General features: G+C 34.6%; 1 protein-coding gene across 1 annotated transcript in view; it reads left to right on the top strand.

The window, feature by feature from the left end:
• NEK10 (NIMA related kinase 10) overlaps positions 1-19,074 on the top strand; it is a 102,623-nt gene that overhangs the window by 20,169 nt on the left and 63,380 nt on the right. Inside the window, 8 exon segments of the mRNA XM_062568472.1 lie at positions 1,771-1,835; positions 3,352-3,454; positions 3,564-3,692; positions 4,270-4,407; positions 5,303-5,348; positions 5,942-6,063; positions 6,257-6,359; positions 16,121-16,196. Of these exon segments, the coding sequence (XP_062424456.1) occupies positions 1,771-1,835; positions 3,352-3,454; positions 3,564-3,692; positions 4,270-4,407; positions 5,303-5,348; positions 5,942-6,063; positions 6,257-6,359; positions 16,121-16,196 (782 nt within the window).

The raw sequence follows: 19,074 nt of genomic DNA, 5'->3' as shown, positions 1-19,074 counted from the left end.
ATGAACTTAATGGTGACATACGAAAACTAAATTCTATGTAGGCAAAGAATAAGAAATACCTTTTATGAAACCTTATTCAGCCTCTCATGCTGCTATTGCCTTTATCACTGTACTGCTGTCCAATACAGTTGTAGCTATTGGAATACCCTTTATGAATTTCATAGACATTTTTCTTAAAATTCTGACAATTCTAGCCCAGTTTCTTTCCTACTCCATTTTCTGTTTTAAACAATTAAATTTTCAATTTCTCTCTACCATCCTACCTTAGTGATCTTGCTCCATTACTTCCAGTGTAGCTGTGGTACCAGTTACTTGTTCTGCATACATATCATATGTAAGATCATCATGCCTTGACTAAAGCATATCACAGATGTTAATATTTAACATCATAGCGCTAGTGTGAGAGAGATGGTTATTATTTCCATTTAAGATAGTCACTTGTCTCATTGTTAATCTATGTTGTCCCTTCACGGGTGGTCTCTTACATTAAGAACTATGTGCAGTCTCTAAAAAGAAAAAACTTTGAAGGTAACAACTATGACCAAACCTGGCCACGTTATTCTGTACAGCTAAGCTGTTGTGACTGTGATTCAGTGGAATGTTAGAAGCAAACCCTGTTTCTGCTTTGTTGAAGTGTCTGTTTTGGACTAACAACATTGTTCTGTAAGAGAGAGAGCTTCTTGGCAGCATTAAAAATCCATTCCTTTCCTGTAACATTTCAAGTATTCTGCTTCCTTCAAGAAGAGTATTTGACCTTGGTTTTCTTCATTTAATGCATTTTTCACATGTTGAAAAAGATATTTTTGACGTGAGGACCAATTCTCCGACTATTACTATTACTAGATCACAGTTATGGTTGTCTAAATAGGGATTTTTGAAATGGATTTTGACAGTCATTGATGTAATAAAGTAAACTTAAATAATATTAAAGGCAGATATTATTTGTACTGTTTCAGATATCGGTAACTTGTTTCTCTTTGGCGTGCTTCATATTGTTATCTTTTATTGGTCAGCCATAGTGTATAGTAGATAAGTAAATGACTCTCTGTAGAGAGAATTCAAGATGAGTTACATAAAAGCATAGATATTAACTGTCTGCTGGTGGCTATTTTAAAATTAAATTTTCTTCTGTAGTGAACATATAGAAGCTGAGGTATATTTCAGTAAACTAGATGAATTTTTATGACTGAGATAACAAAAAAAATCCCAGATCAGTGGTACCTTCTCTATCCCATTCCCCCCCCCCCCTTTTTTTTAAAAAAAATATTTTCCTCCTGTTGGAAATTCTAGTGCCCTACACTGCATTTTTCAGGAAAAAAAAAAAAAAAAAAAAGAAAAAAAAAGCCAAAGTGCAGTTTCTACTGCATCATTACAAACCCACTGGTTACACTTACCCTATTTCAGTAATGGAGGACCGAGCAGGTCTCAAGTCTTGAGCTATCTGCAAGTGAAAAGAGGCAAGACAAGATGCTCCTCAGCTTCTAGCAGTATACTCTAGCTGTAGTTGCCCACATTTTTTTCCAAGTGAGGCTGCCTATTCTTGAAATACAGCAGGCGCTTAAGCAAATGACATGTAGTTAAAGTATAGAATCATATATTTTTACTTTCTCGAGATTAATTATGAGGTTTACAAGGTAATCTACTGACTTATTTAAATACAAAGTTTACAGATGTGTTGGGAACCTTTTTTTTTTTTTTTTTTTTTTTTTATCAGCAGCCTTTTCATTTGTATATAAATTTGTCATTAACATATATTTTTCCCTACTGTAGTGCTATGCTTTCAGAGCCTTGAGATTCCTCTTCAGTATGGAAAGAAATAGACATCTCTTTAGAAGGTATGTTAACAAAATATTTTGTAGAACTCCTTTAGGAAGGCTTACAAATCATCATTCCAATCAGAAGAACGTGATTTTTAAATGTCTGCATTTATTTTCATCAAAAAGAATAAGTAACAGGTAACTTCTGTCCTGTCAACAGCCAGATAGCCCTTTCTATATCGCATCTACGCAAGTCTACAAGATTTAGACATTCAATATGAGGACTTCTGTTGTATACATACTAAAAGACCTAGGTCTACAGAGGCTCCTTCCTATCCCATGAATCAAAGTGTAAAATATGTTGAGGGAAGATTTAGGACTGTTGGAGAGAAACCATACTTTCATCCTGAAGATTAGTAAAACAGTACCAGGTGTGAGTTACAGGCCTGGATTTAGCAAGTAACTGGGAGCAGTACTTTTTTTCTCTGCTCACCCACCACTCCTTCACATAGGAGTGACTGTACATCAAGCAGAGATACTTAGGAGTATTCCTGAAAGATTTGGATCAATAAGGAGAAAATATCTCTCATCAGTTACCCATTTTTGCTAGAACGATGACAAAATTTTATCAGATAGAATACAAAAGCTGTGAATAACCTGGTACTTTGATTTGTGGAATTGGATAGCAATCATACTACCTATGAGTTCTGATTGTCAGTATTTCTCTAATCATTTATTTTGCATCATAAATTGCTAGAATTCTAAATGTATCTTTTGTCTTACTTTTTTAAAAGTGGAATTTGTGAACTTTTTCTAGTGGAAAGGCCCCAACTTGCAATGAGTGTTCAGGGCTTTTATCAAGCTTTAGAATCTGAATGCCTGCTTTGCTGTCTTTCAGTTTTTTTCAACTGCCTTAATGAAAACAATATTTCCATTCCTACTATAACTTCAAAAAGAAAGTTATTCCTGCAATTAAACTTGTTGCTAACCAAATATTGTGTCTGTTAAGTGTTATATATGAAGCCTTTCTACTGCCCTCAGTCATATTCATATCTTTTAGTCTAGAAGCCTTCTGTGATTAAAAAAAAAAAAAAAAAAAAAAAAAATTAAGATGGGTGTAATAATTCTTTGAATGCAGGCAGGTACTAACCATATCAATTAATACAAGAAGGATCTTGGATAAAATGCCTACAAGCACAGAATAAAATACAACGGGGAAAAAATGAAAATGATTAAATGATTAAAAGCTCAGTATAAAATAGTGTAGGATATCATTATGTTCAGGAGATTCATTGACCGAGCCCTTGTTTAGACAACTGGCACTTACATTAACACCCAGTGCACTGATGCTGAATTTTATCTTTTGAAAGCTGCTTTAATTCCTATGTATAAAGTACAGTGCTAGAGAGTTAAGATCTGAATAGATTAGTCAAGAATAAGTAGTTATTTAGAAGTTTATATAGAAGGTTTAAAAGGTTTAGGTTTATAAAGTAAGAAGTAATAATAAACATTAAAAAGTCTCTGCTGTTAAAAAAAACTATTAATCTTTTGTGAACAGTGTTTCTAAAATATATCAAATGTTAAATCTTTGTAGACTTTTCCCTACAGACTTGTTTGAAATCTTCATTAATATTGGACATTATGTTCGTGATATCACTGCTTATGAAGAGCTAGTATCAAAGCTAAATTTATTAAAGGTAAGTAAAAAGTTTCATAGAGTTAAGCAGATATATTCTTTGCCCATTCTTAGCACAGGAAATGCATAAAATATTTTATATTTGTATTTATCATTTAATTTATAACCAGGATGCTGAATTGAAGCAAATTGCTGAAAGCATTGAGAACATCAATCAGAATAAGGCACCTACAAAACATATAGGCAATTATGCAATTTTGGAACACCTCGGCAGTGGAGCTTTTGGAAGTGTATATAAGGTAAACTTCCCTTTTGATGTTAACCACAGATTTTGGGGGAAGCTTCAGGAGGAGGGTCTAATACCTATTTTGGGTACTAACTAGCTTCCTTTGAATTTCATCCAGGGAATGCAGATACTGAAAAACCTTTTTCATATCTGGGCTTTTTGCTTACAGTTCTACATTTCTTTTTTCCTAGCATTTACTGTGATTTTTGACATCTCTGTATGCGTAAAATTGACTAGTATCTCTCTTAGATATACTGAATGCTACTTTTACTTTCTTTTAATTACTTGCAATAGACAGAAAGTTTAACAAATCTCTGTAGAACCGTTGAAGTTCAAACATGTTTTATCTGAAAAACCAACACTGGGGGCTGATAATGTTCCTTAAAACACTTTTTAAAAAAGCAGTAAGTTCAGCAGAGTACTGTATTGTGGGGCTCCAGTTCTTATGACTAATCACATCACACAGGAAAAAAGACAAAATTAATTTTTGTGAAGCAGACTTGGACTCAGATAACTAATCTGCTAACCATGATAATATCCTTTCTGTCCTCATCCTATATTAGTTTACAGGGTTTTTATCTTCTTTTTAGGTTAGAAAGCATAGTGGACAAAATCTTCTAGCAATGAAAGAAGTCAATTTACACAATCCAGCATTTGGAAAGGACAAAAAAGACAGAGACAGTAATGTAAAGAACATTGTCTCTGAATTAACCATCATTAAAGAGCAGGTATGTCCCGTGGACTCCAGTTTCATGTATGGATGTTCTCTCGTTAGCATTATTGTTGGTGAGCTCTTATATAACAGCTTCCAGCTACTGTTTGTTAGTGTTTTTGTTTGATCAGTACAGTATTGGCCCTTTGTGTCTGAAAGCTGTCAATTTTGCATTAAATTCGCGCTGTCATATTAGCAGTAGCGTGCATATTTGTTACTGAAGATTTTGACTTTTTCTACAGGAAGTATTCTTTTTTTTTTTTTTTTTAAGAATTCACTAAATTGAGATGACAATAGAAAATTAATGGGTCTTTATTCCAGTTCATTATACCTGGGTTTAAAGTAGAGTAAGAAAATAGTCATTGGTATAATTGGTAATCTTGGTATAACTGGTAATATATATATAAAAAGAAGGAAAAAAAAAAAGGAAAAGATCAATCAGATTTAGGGGGTTTAGGCTATGAAAGCCAATACTTTGATGTTGTCTTCAGACTTTTCAGGCTATTAAGAGAGAGTGGATAGCAGCCATGCTGTTTTTTCTTCTACCTGCTCTAGTAATTTGCAACTCTTCTTTATTTTTGAGGTAGCAGGGAAAGGTCTATTGCACTGCAGTTCATAGGCGACTTTGTGGAATTCTTATTACCTGTGTGCTGTGCAAACAGGATGAAGAAATTCCATTGGTACACAATAGTGTGCGTATTTAATAGAATGGCATAATCCAGTTTTAAATGCTGAGTAAATAGAAATAGTGGTCAATGTTTTGAACTTCTGTTTTTGGTTGGAATTTAAAGTAATCTAAAACTATTGTTTCATCATCACTGTTTTCTTCCTTCCAGTGCATAACTAAACTTAAAAATATTGTGCCATAAGTCAGACTATCCTAAACATCTAAATTTCTTTCCTTGTTGTAGCTTTATCATCCAAATATTGTGCGCTATCATAAAACCTTCTTAGAAAGTAAGTATAAATGTAGAGAATTACCACATTGTACATAGTGAAGAAATAGAAATATATAATGAAAGTACTACAATGGGAAGGGGTGCATTTAATTTGTGCTAATACTTTCTTAGAGAACTGTTACAGTTCAGACATGCTTATATTGCTTAAAAGCTGAAAAAAAAGGATGAGAAATGCTGATAATTCTGTATCAGTAAAATGAGATGCAAGGTAAGCATGTAGCAAGTATGGTCCTTATCCTGTAGTGTTAAGGATCCAAAATGCACAACTGGAATGCTGAGCATGCTGCTAGATTGAATGATACAGGTTGCTCAGCCATGTTGTCTTTTTAATATAGTATAAGCTGCCTACGCCTGCCCGAGGAGTAGTTATGAGACAGTGAGTTCCTTATAGTTGCCATCATAGAAATGAGTATTGAGGAAAAATTGGAAAAACAAAGAGTGGATCTAGGATTAAAATGTATTTGTATGTACAAATAAAATTTAAAAAGTAAAAAATAATAACTATTTTTATATATTTAACCTCAAATATTCTATTTCCAAACATCATCTGTATAAATATATTTTACTGTAATTTCATTTTCTTTTATGTAGATGACAGGTTATACATAGTCATGGAACTTATAGAAGGGGTGCCACTGGGAGAACACTTTCATTCTTTAAAGGAAAAGCAACAGCAGTTTACAGAAGAAAGAATATGGAATATATTTATCCAAGTAAGGATCAGTGTTTTTTTTCATTGAGACCTTCCTACATGTAATTAGTAGTGCCATTTATGTTTCTCAGGCTAATAATAAATGACAAAGTAATGCTTATTATGTCAATAATACAAGATAAGCACATAATTTTATTTGTCTTTATTTAGGTTGCAGTAAAGAATCTTTGTAAGGCTTTTTTTTTCTTTTTAAGCTTTGCCTAGCTCTTCGTTATTTGCATAAAGAGAAAAGGATTGTTCATCGAGATCTCACTCCAAACAATATCATGCTGGGGGATAAAGACAAAGTTACAATTAGTAAGTAGAACTCCTTTACCTGGGGAGAATTTCCCGTCATATAACTGAGTAGAACTTCTCTGCTGTAACTTGCAGAAGGTTTCAGACTTCCATGCATTGGCCATCGTGCTTGCAAGCTAGTGAATCATTTCATGATTATATTGTTCTGTAAAACAACTGTTAATGCAGATTTAGTGATCATTGCCACCAGCTATCATCATCCATGACTATATTTTTTGCAGCTAAGGATATTAACTATGACTACAGAAATAATTTAGCTCTAAAAGAAATAAAGCTATAGGAACGCTTCAAGGCTTGATTATATTTAAATCAACAGGAATACTGAGATAACCAGATTAGGTACCATGTTTAAGTAAATGCTAATGAACATACAAAATGAAATGGGCATCTGTTCTAATCCAGTCACAACATGGAATTTTAAGTACCCATCGCTTCTTCTCAGTGCTCACTTAAGGTGGGGGCTATTTCTTTAATCCTATGAATGTCCTTGCTGTATATTTCTATAATCTCCACCATGCTGAGGGGGGGCGAGTCCAGGCAGTGTTTCAGGATAGAATTGGCAAGCTGTGTGTGTGTGTGTGTGTGAGAGAGAGAGAGAGAGAGAGAGCAGTACTCTGACGTATGGCAAAATTTTACCTTTGTATCCTCTTTGAATGAATTAGTACAGTCTGGAATATGCAGCAAACCTAACAGGCAATTCAGAGACTGTTGTTTTTAATTTCTGCAAACAACTCCTACATCCTTTCTTATTGCTTATAACACAGAACAAAATAAACAATTTGAACATTGCAGCCTCTCATCTTTAAAACATAAAAGGGAAATGTAGACATATGCACTCACCCAACCACAAAACACTGTTATACTAGACCAATGTATTTGGCAGCTGTTAATTAGCTGATTTAATGAGCATTTATCCCTGAATGGTAAAATTTAACGCTCAGAATGTTATTTTATAGTTGTATTTTATACCAACATACTGCCACTGAGGGGCAGTCTTGTCTTGATTTTGCACCTTTGGCTTTGGTCCAATTTACTTATCTAAACTGTCATTGAAAAATATTATATTTTTGTCAAAGGTTTACAGATGTTTAGGAAAATTAAAAGAACTGAAACTTGCTTCCATCATTTCTACAGTGATTGGTTAGAAGCTATTGTGGCATTTATACAGATAGTTATTTTATTTCCTACTTTAATTAGTACTACATGGAAAAATATAAAGAATATTCAGAAAGAGTTGAAGATCTTTTATCTATTATGTCTGAATTTTACCAAGTCTTGTTATTTTATGACCTTAATGAAAGCAGAAATAATATTTATTCTTTCTAATTGTAGTTAATATATACTGTGCTGGTGCATACCAACCATGCCTACTTCATACAATCAATCCATACCAAAGATTGGATTGTTACAGTGTTGAGAATTAGATCTCACAGTATTTAAGGAGAAGGTTGAGAAATCATTGACCATTTGACAAGCTCAAGGAGTTTCAGATGAAGTTTTGTATAAAAGGTCTGATGAAGGTGAGCGCATATGCCCAAATATTAAGAAATATTAAATCTTGGCTCTGTAGTGAATTTAGTCTTTCAAGTTTTACAAAATAAAGGGTTCTGCTCCACAGGTCTACTCAGAACTGTAGTTCTGTGTTTAGTCACCCTGATTTGCTCGAATATTAAGAAATCTTAAATCTTGGCTCTGTAGTGAATTTAACCTTTCAAGTTTATAAAATAAAAGGTTCTGCTCCACAAATCTATTTGGAGTTGTAATTCTGTGCACAGTCACTGTAAAGAGATATACTTCAATTTTATGGAGTCTTTCAAGTCCCCAAATGGTGCACAAATTATCTCTAACTGGACTGATGCTTTTGTGGGGCTACCAGTGAAACAGTGTTGTGTGACTGTGTGATTAAGAAATGGCCTCTGATAGTCCAAATGATTTTGCTTCAGGGGAAGAAAAGCTTGGAAGTTTGTATGAGTATAATCTTTCTCTTTTTTTTTCTCTTCTCTGTCAGTCCTTCTGGAAATAGTACTCTTGCTAAACTTTTGTTGGGAGAGTCTGCAGACTGACAATATAATAAAATCAGTTTATTCCTCTGTAATGGAAATTCTTCAAGTACAGAGCTGCAATGGCCCAGGCTTGGGACTTCTGTAGATTAGACTTAAAGAAAAAGTGAGGAATGTTTATTGAAGAGGAAATGAATGTTTAGAATGGGAGATGTTTCTACCTTGCTGTTAGCACAGGAAAAAAAAATCAGAATTGTGCTTAGGTGTCCTGAAGTCATGGAGAAATTGCTACATATAAAGAAGGCCCTTGTAGAGCAATTCCAGCTGAACTTTATAGGCAGGGGCAGGGCCTAATGCGAAAGCTAGCTGAAAACAAGAATTCGTACGGACAGATAACTCTGTGTCCAGCCTAGCACAATGTGAAAGAAATCTATGAAGAACATTTTCTGGAGATGGTCTCTGGATATGCCTGCTGTAGCTTTTACTGAAAAAAAAAAAAAAAAAAAAAAAAAAAAAACCTCTGAGGTAATAGTAGGATTCACAGTGTATTCTTTTATTTTTAATCCTGAATGTGATTAGACACTATTCTTGTCAAGATCTTTGTCTATTTTTTTTTAACTTACAGAAGATACTAACAGAAGTCCTAAGGCCAATAACTAGCTTCATTTTCATGTGTCAATTATATAAATTTCTCTGTTTGCCATTATATCTTTTGGCTGTGGCAACTGAATCTGCCTTGCCCCAAGCTTTTACAGGCTCTTTTAAGTCACACATTAGCAAAAAGGAAAACAGACATTTGCGATTTGATCCTAGCCAGATTAATGGTGATATAAGATCTCTGTTTCTGACTGTAGAGAACTGTAAGCATGTTCTGGTTATATAGTCTCTGCAACTCCCCAGCCCGCTCGCTTGTTTTGTTGACACATTTCATAGGGAGAGGACCAGAACTGCCATCTGTTATATACTGGTACAGTATTTAGACGTAACTGGTTGACCTGTGAATACTACCAAAGTATGAATGTTAAATCATGCTAACCTGTAATTTCATAAAATGTCTTGTTCTAAATTGGTGGAAAGGTGTTACTGAAATTGTCTCTGGTCAGCTTGAATGTATGATTTATAATTTATAATAAACAATATTTATAGTAGAATTTCAGGTACAACTTGAGCCTGTTTTGTGTAGGGTTTTAGAGATTTTTTGAAGCCATATTATCTGTGGCTCTCAGTTTAATCTGCCCAATTTTTTATGAGACATTGAGAAATAATAGTTCTCTGAATTTAAAATATGTATCTGTTATTGCAGCTATATCTTACTGCAGTTTTATGTTGTTTCTAACACAGAATAATTCTGTCTAAAGTTCCATAGGTGCATCTGTTTGTAGGGCAAAACAGAAGACTCTGTACATCAACATTTTTCCTTAGTGTCATCTAGTTTCAACAAGGTATAGATCTTGATGGTCAAAGGCGACTGTGTAGAATTGCTTTTTCAGATCGGATATTGGCGTGCTCTGTTTATGGTTTAATGCATATGATACAATAGCAAGAGATGGGATCTGTAGGCAACTGAAACCTAGGATTATTATATAGCACCTCTCTGATATACTTCTAATCGTAGCAGGCAGTCATGAAGTAAAGCAAATGAGACTTGAAAGTATTGGCACATACTTCAGGAAAACTACACCTTAATTCTGTAATTCAGAATATTTGGTTGCTGGGTGTGTTTTTTAAAAGACTTGCTGCTCCTTGTTCTGTGCCAAACCAAGAGAAGTGGTGGCTATGAGGTCTAATGATATAACCAGTGTCTGTTGTATCTTAATCATTACTCTGTAGTGTCACTTAGAACAATGCTAGTTTTTTGAGCTCACATAACCAGTCTTCAGTCTCAGGATCACTACTCTTGATACAAAGATTCAAGGAAATGCTTGTAGTACCTAATCTTCAAAACTTTCACAAGAGACTGACTGGAATTTTCCATTGTTTTGTTTAATCTCATACAGTGAATCAAACATTCTGGACACTATTGATAGCTTAATTGTACAATCATGTTTTTCTACACAAATTGCGGTTCTAAATGTGGAACAATGCTAATGTTCCTAGTGCAAATTTTGCAAACTTCACAAAACTGACAAATTTTATGGTGAGTTTAAGAAGCATTGATATTAGTACCCTGCAAGGAAATGATAGGTTGGCTAGGAGGGTGTATTTGGGAATGATGAGAAAAGGATTCTGTTCCTGTACTGTTGATGGAAAAGAGCAGAATAAGTATGTTAAGCTGTTGATTAAAGTTACAGATAAACTGGATTTTAGGATATGCTTTTATAGGTAATAAAATGTTCTGTCTTTCTTTTCCAGGTGATTGCAACACAGAAGCTTAAATTTGAAATAGTTACACTTAGCTGTTTACAGGGTCTACTCTTGCCAGTAATTCCTATCAAGCATAGGATATACTAGTGTGATGAATCCCATTTAATTTAATGGTACTATTCATGCTAGCAAGCACTGGTCTTGATAAATTTCATAGGAGTGGAATAGTCATAAATATGATGGTGACTTACAAATTTTATTAAAGAAATATATCATTACATGTTTTAAGTTATTAAAAATTGAAGTCTGTCACTTGCTCAGGTCTTTGAAGAAAGATGAGATGAAAAATAATAATATATTTTAAGATAATAGAGCTTGAATAACTGACTAATAATTGAAAATGGCTAGTAATATAAGAACGGATCAATACACTAATAATAAAACCTTGTTTGTCCCTTTAATACAATACCGATTAGGACATAGTTTGTACTTTTCTACAAATTCTAGAAATGCTTGTTCTATGTTTTGTGTCAAAACAGGAAAATGTTATTAGCAGTAGTATTGCTGCAACATTCAAAAACATCCAATATGTAATCCCTTTCGCTTAGTTGCTGATAAACTTTCTTGATTACAGTTGCAAATCTACTGAAAAGAAGCCAAGATAACCTGTCTCATTCTGAGCCTTTCAGGGCATCCTGTTTGATGAGGACACAATAAAAATCTGACCCAAATATTCTTATATATACTGTATTTGATACATACATAGTGAATTTGATATTCCTTGAATCCTTTTTTTTTTTTTTTTTTTTTTTCCAGTTTGCTTTTGGTCTTTTATAGTTGATTTTTGATTTTCTGATTCATGATGTTTCCAAATATGGTTCAAATGTAAATTAAGACAACAAATGTGCAAATATGCCATTAATATTATTAAGATGCAGCACCTGGACACATGATTTTCCTCTTGTCTTTATTCTAGAAGATCAGTCTAGTAGATGAAATCTTCAGGTAAAGCATGGCAAATGAAAAACTAAATTCTATCAATTAAAAAAAAATTGTATGTAACCAAAATGCACATTTAGAGACTACTAAGAATTAGAGTGTTTTCTTATTCAGCTATTATGAAGAGATTATTCTGTAAGAGAGTAAGATATTAGTCAAGGCAGCCTACTCATTTTTTCCATAATTCTCTCCCCTTCATGTCTTATTCCCCAGGATGTTCTGTTTTCTGAAACAGTCTTAATTGGAAGACTTCATTTTCACTTACTCTGCTAAACACAATGTAAACAAGTGAAAATGAGTGAGGAAGGTTGTTTCAAAATCTAAAGGATTGTGATTGCATGTTTGTGTTAGTTTTTCTTTCTATTTGAACACTCTCCATTGCATGATTGCTCCACTATTTTAATGAATTAAAAAAAAATTAAAATAGCACTTAGTTTTCTTGATTCCTGATATGCATGTTAATAAAGAAGAAAAATAGAAAAAACTTCTAATGTTTAGAGTGTCAGTATAAAATCTAGTCAAATATAATAATAGTTTGAAGGAGAAATGACTGTTTTGGTAAGTCATTATTGGTGACATTACATGTCTAATCACAATGTTTAAAACCTGTCTAATTGTGAAAGTTTGTTTTGTTTTGTTTTGTTTTTCTTTTCTTTTCTTTTTTTTCTTTTCTTTTTTTTTTTTTTTTTTTTTTTTGTCTTTGAATGGACTTAAAAATTTCTCCATTTTTCAGTGAAGGATGCTATGCTTCCAAACTTTAAAGAAATTAGCTATAAAGAAATTGCAGCAATTCAGGCTGCATGGTAAACAAAGCACCAAAACTATTACTATAGAAATTTTATTTTATAAAGCTTGATTGCTAGATTGATGTACCTAGTGTTCTACCCTGCTTGGAAATTATCATGTATTAGGATGGTACAATAAGTTGTAATGCATGTAATTCACATGTTCCAGAAAGATTCAAAGTGGTATTTGAAAGCAGAAAAACTACTAGTTTTCCAAAATCACACCTACTGATTAAGTAACCATCATCTTGCAGAAATAGATAGTTTTTCCTGTTTGAACAGGAAGCAGGTAGATGGATCTTTCTACTGATGACATTAAAAGTCCAAGATTACTTCCTCACAGGAATTGTTCTTTTTCTTTCCCCTTCAGCTGTACTGTAAACTAACCATTGTTTGTTTTGTTTTTGATCTAAAAAGAGTATTTTTTTTCTTTTCATGGAAATGGAACAATATAACAGTGAAAATGAGGGGTTTTGTTGTTTTCTCTGGGAATGAGAGTGTCTAATGCCAATGCCTAGAGAGAGTCTTGCATTGCAAGACTACAGGAGGTAAAAAGAATCCTCTGAATTGGTAGATAATTTAGTGGTTTAGAACTGCAACATCAGTTCTGGGACTAAATTAAAACAGAAAAAACTAATCTAGCAAAAGGGAGAAAGCTTTGATTGAGACATAAGTACCAGTCTATCTGGTTTCCAGAGGCAGTGGAAGAGAGGGGCATGACTGCCTTTTTTGGTGACAGAGATCTACTAGCTCATCATTCTCACAAAACCTCACTGTGAATCACTAAATGGGCTTATGATTTCCATTTTGGATGAACTGATGCACCATGGACTTCTGTTTCCTCATGTAGGTTGTGGCTGGACAGCCTACCTGCCCTCTCCCTCCCTCCTGTTTTGTCTTATCTCTTTGCCTTTGCTCTTGCTACCCTGTGTTTTGTTTCATACAGTCTCATTCACAAAGCTTTCACTGGCATTCTCAGCATGATTCTGTGGGAGCTTTCCTTTTCTATTTTTCTCTGGTCACTTCTCTTTAGCCTACTAGTATTTATCATTGTATTGGCAGTGTTGATAAAGTTCCTTCCAGCTAGTTCTTATATCACTTTTGTTAATTGGTAGGTTCTTTTTCTGTGCAAGTGGGAATGGAAGCTGTAGGAAAACATTTGGAACGTTTAGGTTGCATAATTTCATTCTGAGATTGGTGCGATTTCTGATCAGATGCGTCTTGAATATGTATGAATTTTAGAGGGTAGATCCAGCTTCTGAGGAAAACCTTTCCCTGTTCTTAAGAACTTTGTCGTAGTGCTTGATGTACCACTGGATGAATCAACTGTAGTAAATCAAGATGGTTTAGGGAGAATAATTTCCTGAATAATGCCCTGATAAACAAGGCTCTGAATATCAGGAGTGACCAGTAAGACCGTATCATAAGAATCACTAAGTCACATCAAAGATTCATGTAGCTCACTTTACTCTCTGTAGTTACAGCTGATGCTTAAGCTCATAAGAAATTGAGTAAATATAGAGTAATATTGCTTTTGTAATTCCCTACCAGCTTCTAAAATCAGGGATTAAGACATGCAGTGATGTGAAGCTACCTCAAGAAATTCCCTGATGTGAGTTGTCACAATCAGTCCTCACTAATCAAGCCTCAGTTCACAGAAAAAAACAAAAAACAAAAAACAAAAAAAACAAAACAAAAAACAAGGAATGCTGAGTAATAGGGATTCTCCTAACTACTTTAATCATATTTTCACTTAAGAGTATGGGAGGCAGAGATCTGGCAGTTCTCAAAAATGATTTCATTTGTTTGTTATCACAGCAACTTTTAGCATCAAGTACCAAGTGAGGAATCCTGGAGTCTTAAAAGAAGATATAGACCAACTTAAAAGCTGCAGAAAAATGCCTAAGTAGAGTAAAAGAAGCAATGTCACTAGTCTCTCTGCAGTTCAGTATTTGCCAGTTTCTCTTCAGTTCTGTATTATGGGGTTGAAAAAACTTAGAAAAAGTGTTTGTTTAATATAAAGCTAGTTGTGATATGCTTTACATTTCTTAGCTCTTGTAGCACCAGATGTATCTAGGAGCTTCTCGATGATGTCAAAACTGTTCAGCAGAATTTGGAAAAGATTACAGTCTATGAAACAGGTCTTTTCCTTCCATTTCTGGAGACCTGAGCCTACAAAGAAGAGAAGATGATTAGTCTATCTTGCTGGGTTTTTTTTCTTTGCTTTCTTTTTTTCCCCAGATGAATAAGCACTAAGGTAGTGTTAAAATTTTAAAGTTAGAATTTCCTCTACAATTGGGACATCCATCCCTAAATCTTTCAAGCACCTGGAAATGAATTTATGAATTCTTAATACTCTTTCTTTGTAGAATGTTAGTTATGTGAAGACTTCAAAAGGAGGGAAGTTAAAAGGATTCACTCAAATTAAGGAAAGTATAAACATTGCAAAAATCTCTGGTCCTATTGTGATTAATATCCTCTAGGGTGAACTGCCTGAGGAGCGTCAAGGGCAAAAAGGAGACTTCTCATGCATCCTGTTAATTTAGCATTCTTTCTACCTTCACTTTCCAAGCACTACAGCAATAAAAGCAATACAACACTACAAAGAAGGACTACAGTCCTTTGAACATTTTCTTCAAAGAAAAATGATCTGTGACCAGGGTATCCCGATTTGGCTTTCTTATCAAAAACCTTTTCTGAATAAGAGATCTACAGCTTTCCACACCTTTGAATCTCACACTGAGCAAGAGCGAACAGAAACTAATTTTTCTTACCTATGTTTTCTTCTGATCCACAGCTTCTTTGAGTAGAAACATTTTTAACTAAACTTCATACAGTCTGTTACTATCTCACTGTAAAAACAATTAGGATAAAAATGCTCTGATGAGTGCTCTTCTGCTTGTCTAGCAGTAGTTAGGATACTCTCTAGATCCACATAGAACAGGAGCCTTGAAATATTTTAAACTACTCAAATCTTACCATTTCTTAAATAGTATTAAAATGCAATATTTTATTAGCAGACCTTTAAGTGAATACACTGATTTTTGTCTTGCTCTCTGCTTTTGGATTTAGTGAAGTGCAACGTGTCTTAGCTGCACTGTTGCATTGTACTGCAATATTGTACAAGAGTACAATATTGGTCTATGGAACTTGGAATTGCTTTCATGAAGGTTAGATGAAAAAAATATGCTGTAAATATATGTGACTTAATTATGTGAAAGATTTAGCTTTATAATTGCACAGACCTCCCATACTCCTCCAAACTAAATTTCTGAGAAATTCATCCTTCCCAACTGTTTATCATAGTTTGAAATAAAGCCAAATAATTATTTTTCCATTAACTTGGGCATTAGATCACTGCTTGTGGATACTTACACTGTCATGCAGTTGATTGGGAAATATTAATAGAAATCTGCAATTGGTCATATAATTTGGATTAAAAACACCAGATGTGTGTTTATAATATTTTTAAATCTGGCAGGCCTGATTAAAACATATGCCATTGATTAATATGGAAATAAGCAGATAGGCTTTACTGCAAAGTGTAAAAGATCAAAAAAGAAGTGCTTTTCAACTGTTGTGAACCATCATTAATTTTCGGTTATTTAATTGTCAGGGTAGTTATTGACATGTAAATTTTCTTTCTTTCTTTCTTTCTTTTTTTTTTTTTAAGCTGACTTTGGTCTCGCAAAGCAAAAGCAAGAAAACAGTAAACTCGCATCTGTTGTTGGAACCATTTTGTATTCCTGGTAAGAGTAAAATACAACATTTAAATGCACTGGCTTCCATCTTCATGGTTATTTTCTTAGAACAGACAGACGTATTACAATACAGTACGGTACAAAGTGCAAGTTACACACAACTGCTCTGCAGTAATTGCTTCCCTGCCTGTTCTGCAGTAGCCCCTTCTTTTTGTGCATGGACAGTTACTGTACAAGTACGTTGATGCAAAAATGAAACATTTCCTGTTCTGGAGTAACTTACTCATCTACCCATGCCCTTAAAGATAAAAAAACAAACAAACAAACAAACAAAAAAACATTTTCAAGCTATAAAAAGATATATGTAAACAATGTAATTTGATTTTTAATGACTGTTAATTTAATTGTGAATTAAGTGGTCAGTTACATTATATATACGAGCAATTTACATTCTGAAAAATATTTGAAATTGGTGCTAGTGAATTTGTTTAGAATCAGTGGGTATTTGGTCTTAATGATAAAACTAGAAAATTATTTTCTGTTGTTTGAAGTTTTCAAAGATGGGAAAGCATAGCACACTTTTTTAATTTAATCTTAATAAATGTATGAATGATAAATTGAAAATTTTGCCTTAGTTGATACATTATTCAGTCTGCTAAATGAGCTAAATGTCCTTTGGCATCTGATTTGTAGTCAAGCTGAAATGTTAACTTGCAATACTGATACAGCTACCTCAGCCTTAAGAAGATGACTACAGGCTTGCATTTTGTCTCTCAAGAGAATGAAATAGAAAGCGTTTTCTGTCCAAAAGGTTCACCTCAAAATGGAAATGGTGCATGTAATTATGCATGTTAGATTATTTCAGATAGAAGTAGAACAGAGTATTAAGATTTGTGTGTTTCATGATGTATAAATAACAACCATGCCTATTATTAGAGATCGCTGTATTGTGGGAGTCCTGGTGGACAAAAAGTTGACCATGAGCCAGTAGTGTGCCCCTGTGGCCAAGAAGGCCAATAGTGTCCTGCATTAGGAAGAGCATTGCCAGCAGGTTGAGGGAGGTGATCCTGCCCCTCTGCTCAGCCCTGGTGAGGCTGCATCTCGAGTACTGTGTCCAGTTCTGGGCTCCCCAATACAAGAGAGACATGGAGCTACTGGATAAAGTCCAGTGGAAGGCTACTAAGATGATCTGGGGACTGGAGTATCTCTCCTATGAGGAACGGCTGCGAGAACTGGGCCTCTTTAGCCTCGAGAAGAGAAGACCGAGGGGAGATCTTTTCAATATGTGTAAGTATCTAAAGGGAGGGCATAGAGAGGATGGGGCAGACTCTTTTCAGTGGTGCTCAACAATAGGACAAGAGGCAAGAGTCACAAACTGAAACACAGGAATTTCCTTCTGAACACTAGGAAAAATTTCTTTACTGTGAGGGTGACGGAGCACTGGAACAGATTACCCAGTAGGAGTGTCCCTCCTTGGAGATATTCAAAATCTGCCTGGATGTGATATTTGTTAAAGAAATACTTTTACAGTAACTTCAGCTGGGGCCATGTAGATCCAAACATTCCTCATTCCTGCACTGACATGTTCCAGGTTCTTCTCTTCCTAATGCAGCCCAGGATGCTACTGGCCTTTTTGGCCACAGGGGCACATTGCTGGCTCATGGTTAACTTGTTTTCCATCAGGACACCCAGGTTCTTCTCTGAAGAGCTGCTTTCCAGCATGTCAGCCCCCAGCCTGTAGTGGGGCATGGGGTTATTCTTCCCTAACATACAGGACACTGCACTTCCTTTTATTGAACTTCATGAGGTTCCCCTCTGCCCATCTCTCCAACCTGTCAAGATTCCTCTGAATGACCATGCAGCCCTCTGGTGTATCAGCTACTCCTCCTCAGAAATTTAAAAGCCTTTTCTGATTTCAGTCATCTTTGGATTTCTTTTTTGCTGTGGTGACCACATGTGGTAATTGTATACCTGCCAGAATTCCTAATTTGGGGGATCGGGTCTGTATTTGAAATACTCATCTTGAAGTGGCCTTTTCTCTGCATCTCTTTCGAGATCTTGGCCTGCAGGCTTGTAATAAATTATTAAAGGTTCAGAACTATCAGTGGATTTACTAGTAGTTCTGCTGAGTTATGAGGAAGAATCAAGAATTCAGACTTCATGTTGTCGCTTTTGAAACTTTTAATTTTGATTTCCTAGTGCCAGAATGATAATGATTTGACACTTACTCCATGGAAATCACTAAATCTAAAATGACTTCAAGAGAGTCCTTGTAATGTGTTGAATACTCAGATCCGAACCTTGAAGACGTGTTCATGTTGCCTCTTAGTGAGCGGAAGTGAGGCAATTTAAATACTACTGTTTCCCAAAACACTCCTGAAGCATAGCTCAACCCATTTGTGATAGTCTGGGTAGTTAAGTGTAGTGTAATTTTCTCATCCTAATTGCATTCTCTTCTTTTCTCTCCTGTTAGATTTAGTGCCAAATGTAACTGATCCACTTTTCACATGTTATAGGAAATTCTTACTTGAACAATACATGTGGAGGCTTCTTGTAGATTTAAATGTACTACCTTTTTTTTTTTTTTAAAAAAAAAAGAATTGATTCTACCACACTTATTATTAGCATAGCCTGTCTTCATACATACAAGTACATCAGAACTAGGACTTGGGTTGTTTTCTACCTCTTTATCCAGTTATTTAGAAGTAGGCATTGGGATGAAATTTCACGTACTTGTTGCATTTGCTCTGCAACTGGTCTTTTAGGGCATTACTTGTTAGTTCCTCTTCTGTTCCACAGGCAAAGCAGTGGTCATTGCCTGTCTGCTATCAGAAGAGAAACCAAGGATAGGGAACTGATGTCTTTGTATTAAAAATGTTTACTTCAGTCATATGTAAAATGACAGGATAAAATATTTAATTTTTTT

Source organism: Rhea pennata, chromosome 2 (assembly GCF_028389875.1).
Source record: "Rhea pennata isolate bPtePen1 chromosome 2, bPtePen1.pri, whole genome shotgun sequence".
NCBI lineage: Eukaryota > Metazoa > Chordata > Aves > Rheiformes > Rheidae > Rhea > Rhea pennata.
Note: the sequence above shows the minus strand (reverse complement) of the source record. Positions and strands in the feature narration are given on the sequence as shown.